At 46.8% G+C, this 6,695-nt stretch overlaps 1 protein-coding gene across 2 annotated transcripts; it reads right to left on the bottom strand.

Moving 5' to 3' along the window:
- Nucleotides 1-1,267: 1,267 nt before the first annotated feature.
- On the bottom strand, nucleotides 1,268-5,189 carry LOC123136300 (nuclear transcription factor Y subunit B-3). 2 transcript variants are annotated; one of them, XM_044555653.1, is made up of 8 exons: nucleotides 5,032-5,189; nucleotides 4,657-4,907; nucleotides 4,429-4,558; nucleotides 3,701-3,706; nucleotides 2,929-3,024; nucleotides 2,808-2,858; nucleotides 1,683-1,748; nucleotides 1,268-1,590 (listed from the first exon to the last, which is right to left on the bottom strand). In XM_044555653.1, the coding sequence occupies exons 2-7, from the start codon at nucleotides 4,893-4,895 to the stop codon at nucleotides 1,722-1,724; spliced, it is 549 nt and encodes a 182-aa protein (XP_044411588.1). In that variant the 5' UTR covers nucleotides 4,896-4,907; nucleotides 5,032-5,189; the 3' UTR covers nucleotides 1,268-1,590; nucleotides 1,683-1,721. The 2 variants fall into 2 exon arrangements, with proteins under 2 accessions (XP_044411588.1, XP_044411593.1); XM_044555658.1 differs by lacking the exon at nucleotides 2,808-2,858.
- Between the last annotated feature and the right edge of the window lie 1,506 nt (nucleotides 5,190-6,695).

Raw genomic sequence — 6,695 nt, forward strand, 5'->3', positions numbered from 1 at the left:
GTGAAACTGGCCGGCTGAGGAAAACCGTGCGGAACTGGTTGCAACACGCCTCAAAACACCAGACGCAGTTGGCTGGCCTAGCTACCCACATACACTATCTGCAAGAGTTATATTCATCACTTCTCCCTGACCAAACGACTCCGACTTAGTTGCATTCAACTCCCACGAAGTCACCGGCCTATGCCAAACAACCGGCCACAGATTTTGAATGCGAAATATGCAAGGATTGCGCCACAGAGGATTCCCATAGCTAGATGCTCATCGCACGCCATTCTCACTGTTCGGACCCCGCCACGGCAATGGACCAGGAGACATGTGAACACGCCGGAAATCCGAGACGTCATGCCAAACCCATCTGCCAACGCATCTACCGATCTCCTAGCCGGATTGAACTCCACAATTGATGCCCTCGAGAGGGGAACGCGTGGGTCTGGGGTTTTCCCCGGAGTTGTCTCAAGCGGAGGAAAAGAGAGCACCCTGTCCCATGCCTTCAAGGTCACTAACATCCATGGACATCACCTGCCCATCGCCACATCCCGGTGGCCGCCAACCTGTTCATAGGATTTTTTTTCCTAAGTTTTCTTAAAGACTCCAATCCTTCAAAAATCATATGAAATTCCTTTGAATCAAAGGGCCCTAATATTCTATAGGAATTTTTGGCATCCACTCAAACCTCTTGAAAAGAACCCTACGTTCTTGCTATCCGTGCGTTTTTTGGCCCAAAAGGTGGTTTGGACCTTCTGCTGGCAGCTTCAGGGTTACTGTAATTGGGCTGGGACCTTCGCGGCCACTGTGAATGGTACGCTGCTCTACGAATTATTGAAGCTGGCAACAACGGCTTGCTTCTTGTCAGGGCCTCTTCAATTCGAAGAATTCTATGACGTAGGAATATAGTATCATGTGCTCCTGTATCCTACAGGAATTCAATTTGGGATACAAGTATGTTTGATAGCACAGGAAAAACAAAAAAGTCATACCAAGAGATTTGGGTGGAATTTTCCACCAGAATATTAGTACAAATGATTCGCAAAAAAAAAAGAATATTAGTACAAATGAATCCTATGAAAAAAATTCCTAAGGATTCCAATCCTATGAATCAAACAATCATCATAGAAAAAATCCCTAAAGTTTTCTGCGCTGTTGTGTAGAATCAATTTGTATGGGTAAGTAACATGAACAGTTGGTTAATATCACCTGCATGGGTGAACCAGAGGCAGCAGAGGGGCAAAATGCAATCGTCTCAAGAGCCTTAGCACAAGGGAGTCGGTGACGAACTAAAAGCAACTCTTCTGAGACTGATACAGCTAGTTCAGGACAAACTACACCTGGAGGAGTTATGTCTCCCCCAAATACCCAAATTATACGGAACCGAATGACAGCCACGACGAGGCTAAACTGTTAAATCATCATAAATATACAGACAACAACAACAACCATGCTAAACCACAACTGAATCTATTCTCAGGAAAAAGCAATTTACATCTGGGAAAGCAGCCTTGGAGCATCAGTTCTGGCAGACCGAACAACACGACACTATGGGGGTACTAAGAGTTTCCTTAACTGCTTAACGCTCTCCACATGATGACCCACCTACACATTAGAAATGCATCAGACATTTCATAATGAGATCACAATATCATATGATCCAGTCACGTGTATGTAGGTCCTCGGGTGATATGTACCTAGGAGAGCAGCAGCAGTCACGGAGAAGGTCGATATCTTCAGTTTGAGATGTCCCCATTATGGTACTGCACAAGGGAAAAGAGAAAATTATCAGAAAAACACAACTACATTAAACTATTTCGAGTGTGACGAACGAATAAGTTCCCCGTACCAAAGAACACATTACACAGGTGATCCTGGAATGCTGAAAATTGTAGTCTGAGATACTCAGTTACATACAAACATGTTCTCAAAAAGAATAATAGAACACATCCAAAAGGTCTGCATTTCTAATACAGTAGCACAAATAGAACTTAGTAGGGCACGTCATATTTGCGTCCTCATCAAATAAACCTGTTTTTGTGCATTGTCAACACATCTAGGTTTCCCAGCCAAGATAAGAGTGCCTCTACACTACGACATGCCCAGATTATACCCAATAAAGGAACACATGAGCATGGAGGATGCATGAGCCAATCCTACTTGCTCATAAAGTTCCATGTCGTGCAAGATTTTGCAACCCACTAAATTTGATTAACTGGAGAAAAAATAAAGAGTACTGCTTTTGTATGGCAGTGTTTCTCTCTAATAGTGCTGCAGACTGCAGAGAACAGGGTGTCATTACTTAGGCCCAGTTCTTTTGGCCGATTCTCCCATAATCTTGACAATCAACCCTCCACCCAGCTTCTCCCAGAATCTTGAACCCATATTTTTTTTACAATCCTAACTAGTTAGGATTCGAACAACTAGGATTGTACAAAAAATATGGATACAAAATTCTGGGAGAAGCTGGGTGGAGGGTCGATTCTCAAGATTCTGGGAGAATTGCCCAAAAGAACTGGGCGTTAGTTGTATGGGAACATGAACAGTTGGACACGGCAGCTAGATGGTACAGTTATCACTAGATAACTATCAGTGGAACTGACATTTGTACGCCTAGCAGCTTAACAGAAGTTTCTCAAGCTGCTGAGTCTAGAGAAACTACAAAGTTTCTTGAGCTGCTGAGTCTAACTACAACCTAACCACGAGAGACGTCTCATATGCGTCAACCATGACTATTTTCTGCTAGACTCGTGCTAAACATCAAGTCCAGGCCATATTATGCAACCGACTAAAACATTGTCAAGCATATTTAAGATAATCACCTGAGGTTGCATATAAACCATTCCTGGATTGTATGCTACTTGTTGGCCCATCTATAAAGAACGCACATAGCTCAGTTTTTCAGCAATATTATAAAATAAACAAGAAAACAGGCATACTAACCCCTTGCGCACTTGTGCCACTTGCTCCTCCATGAGGACCAAGTGCATCCTTTTTAACAGAGACTTCACCAGACTTTCCAGCTAGCTTACTATCACCCTGTTAAGTATTCACAGAAGAAGAGATGATTAGATGAGTCATATTTGTCACCCCTCTCATTTGTATGGCATTATAGTACAATCAATAAATCATGAATCATATCAATATCCTACCCCTAGTAAGAAGTATCTACTTGTTAAAGAAGCACCGTGGGGAGCAAAAGAACCAAGCAGTAAGAGAAGCCAACAGAACAACCATAAAATGGTCAACACAGAGGGAAGCTTGCGAAATTCTCCTTAATTAGCCTGTGTTATATATGCAGCTTTTTTGTTCTGTTGGTAACCTAGAAACAATGCATACAGGTAATGCAATTACAAAATTCATAAATAAATCAGCCTAATTAGGTTATACAAGTATCCTAGTACACCTATAATTAACAAGAAATCTTCACAGTTCAGAACCAACACATTATTGGCTTCCATGATGGACTATATGCCTTCAAGTTTTCAACATGGTCAGTTGAAATGTGCACAAACGATGTAAGTACGATATGGATAGGCTGGGATAGCTCAAAATCTCAAACGATCAATTTCCAGTGATTCCAACTTCCATTAAGAATTAATAGTCAGAAAACTTTGCGGCTAAATGGCAAAGAACACATAAAAATACATACGAGGAATCCATACAAGGAGGGAATACATTTTTAACTTATACAACAAATTGAATATACACATACCTCCGTCTGCAATCAGAAATAGCCATGCGCCAAACAGAAGAAAAACAAGATAAGTCATGTCAGATGGATAAACTGGAGTAACAAGCGGAGAATAAAAGTATACAGTGACCAATGACCATGCATAAACTTTAAGCCATGTTAAGAAGTATAAGATGCACATCAAATCTTTATTCTTTAAGCTAGATTATGCATGACTTATTTACTTGCAAGTATAATGCATAGCTTTAAGCAAGGAACTTTTTTTGAACAAATTCTGAACTTTTCTTATAAATTTTACATCTAGTAAATTGCTGCTAACCGGGATCAAATAGCTGGGGCCTGCACAAGAGAAAGTAGCGTACGCATGCATGTCCCAGTTGAATAAAAAAGACTTCATTTTAATAATGGATTCCGGAGACAATTCTTAGTGCTTCAAATCATTCAGTTATCTGAATTAACAGTACAACAAAGAATTGAAGATCTAAGTGACAGTAATTGGAAGGATAAAGCAACAATTGTTCTAAGGACAATAAGCTGATTGGTGCCAGGCAGTGTGGGGTCTCATCAGTCACCAGGCTGAACAGGGGTGTTTAAACTTGCCAACTAGGACTAACCAAAGTGCCAAACAGAGCTAATTCAGGCTGCAGCAGCAACATATTAAACTAGCGATGGGCCTACCTAACTCCCAAAGCACTAATCTATCCCAAATTAGTTCAGAAAAACTGGGACATGACTAAATGAGCACGCACCTCTCTGTACTTCTGCAGATAAACCTTGAGGGGCTCGATGTACTCCTCGAAGCCCAGCGTCGCCATCGCCCAGAGCAGGTCGTCGCCGTTGATGGTCTTGCGCTTCTCCCTCTGGCACTTGTCGCTCGCCCTGCAGTACATACAGACAAAAGAAAACGGCGACAGGTCAGCACCGGACGACACACACTTGATTCATTCAGGCAGGCAAAACAGAGCGGGGGCACCTACTCGCTGGTGATGAAGGAGATGAACTCGGAGACGCACTCCTGCACGGTCTCCTTGGCGTCCTTGGCGATCTTGCCGTTGGCCGGGATGGCCTTCTTCATGATGCGGCTGATGTTGGCGATGGGCAGGAACCTGTCCTGCTCCCTGACGCCGCCGAAGCCGCCGCCGCCGCCGCCGTCGTCGCTGCCGCCGCCTCCTCCGCCGCCGCCGCCGCCCGGGGGGCTCGCCGGCGCGTCCGACATCCGGCCCTCCTCCTGCAGCACAGCAGCCCCGACGGCAACCCCACCAGATCCATCAGCGCACCAAACCCTAGCCCCCCGGCTGCCGGAAGCGCGGGAGCGGGGGCAGAGAGGAGAGGGAAGAGGGAGGGAGGCTTACCTTATATAGACGGGCGCGTGGAGGGAGGGAAGGTGGTGGAGGGGAATGGAGGTGCGGTGAGGGCGGCGAGTGGGGGGAGATCCGACGCTGGAGAAGAGAAGGCGGCGCAGGCGGGTGCGATTCGTTTGGGGGCGGGGCGTCCACTATCCGGGCCGTTCGTCGGAGCCGTATAAATAGGGGCGAGGGGGCGGAATGGCCGGCGCACCGTGGACCCGGTGCAGGACGGTGCCGCCGCGGCGCTGCCTTTTTGGCGCCTAGCGCCCGGTTTGCACTTGGCACGTGGTGTTTTCCGTGTGGTGAGAGGTGGTGTAATTCTTTATTTGCTGAGGGTTTATGTATGATTTATGGGGAAATGCGTACACTCAACCGATTGAAAACGTGTAGCGCGTGCGCCACGCTCCCTCGTGGCCCGCACACCGCTTCAACCCGCCGGCCCAAGGCATTTTCCTTTTTCTCCCTTATCCTCGAGAAATTTCTCGGCCACACGTCTTGTTTCGTGAGTCGATCCCTTTGCTCTCCCCTCTATCTTCGATCCCTTTTCTCTCTCCTCTATCTTCCATCTTCGTCGGCGCACCGTGGACCCAGTCTAGGACGGTGCCTCTACACTTGGCACGTGGTGTTTTCCGTGTGTTGAGAGGTGGTGTAATACTTTATTTGTCGAGGGTTTATGTATGATTTGTGCGAAAACGCGTCATGCGTGACGTGTCCGCCGCCTCAAGCGTGCGCCACGCATCCTCGAGGCCCACACACCGCTTCATCCCGGCACGTTCCTTTTCCTCAACCGACTGAAAACGTGTCTCGCGCGTGCAGCACGCGCCTTCGTGGCCCGCACACCGCTCCGCTTCATCCCACCGGCCCGAGCCACTTTCCTTTTTCTCCCTTATCCTCTAGAAATTTCTCGGCTGCACGTCTTGTTTCCCGGTCGTTCCCTTTTGCTCTCTCCTCTATCTTCCATCTCCATGGACACGTCGCCACCTCTCAATCTCATAGCCCTTGCTGCAAATAGGGGGAACCAAATTGGAGACACGCCACCGGGCACCGCTGTTGCAAGGTGAGACAGGGGGCATCACACACTGCAAGACTGCTCGCCCGCGCTCGCTAGTGCTTCGTCGCCCACCACTAGTGATGCAAGGGGTTGTGGCTGGCGTTGCAAGGGGTAGCCGCCGTTTACTGCCAGTTCCAATGGGTGGTGTGGACTTCGCCGAAGTTTCTGGAACATCATTGATGCTGTGATGTGAACATCAACGGGGATGTTACCAAGCTAGAGATTACCGCAACATTGTCCATGAAGCGCTTGCAGCATGCTCGGCGCAACTCTGTCTGGACATAGACCAACAACTAATGGATTTTTGTTGTGACCGCAACATAGTCCATGTTGCAACGATACAAAACGCTTTGATGGAGAGCAACACTATCCATGTCATTAGCCATGGCGATATAAATAGCCCATGGGCGCGAGGGTGCGGAATGGTCGTCATAGCATGACCTGGTGTAGGATGGTGTCCTTGTGGCGTTGATATTCCGGTTTTTGGCGCCTATTGGTTGGGTTACACTTTCCAGATGGTGTTTTCCATGTGTTGAGAGGTACTTTGTGGATGATTTGTGGTCCTTTCACCTTCAATAAAACTAGTGTTTGCACATGTTCGTTTTCTACAATCTAAACT

This window comes from Triticum aestivum, chromosome 1B, assembly GCF_018294505.1.
Source record: "Triticum aestivum cultivar Chinese Spring chromosome 1B, IWGSC CS RefSeq v2.1, whole genome shotgun sequence".
NCBI classification, from domain to species: Eukaryota; Viridiplantae; Streptophyta; class Magnoliopsida; order Poales; family Poaceae; genus Triticum; species Triticum aestivum.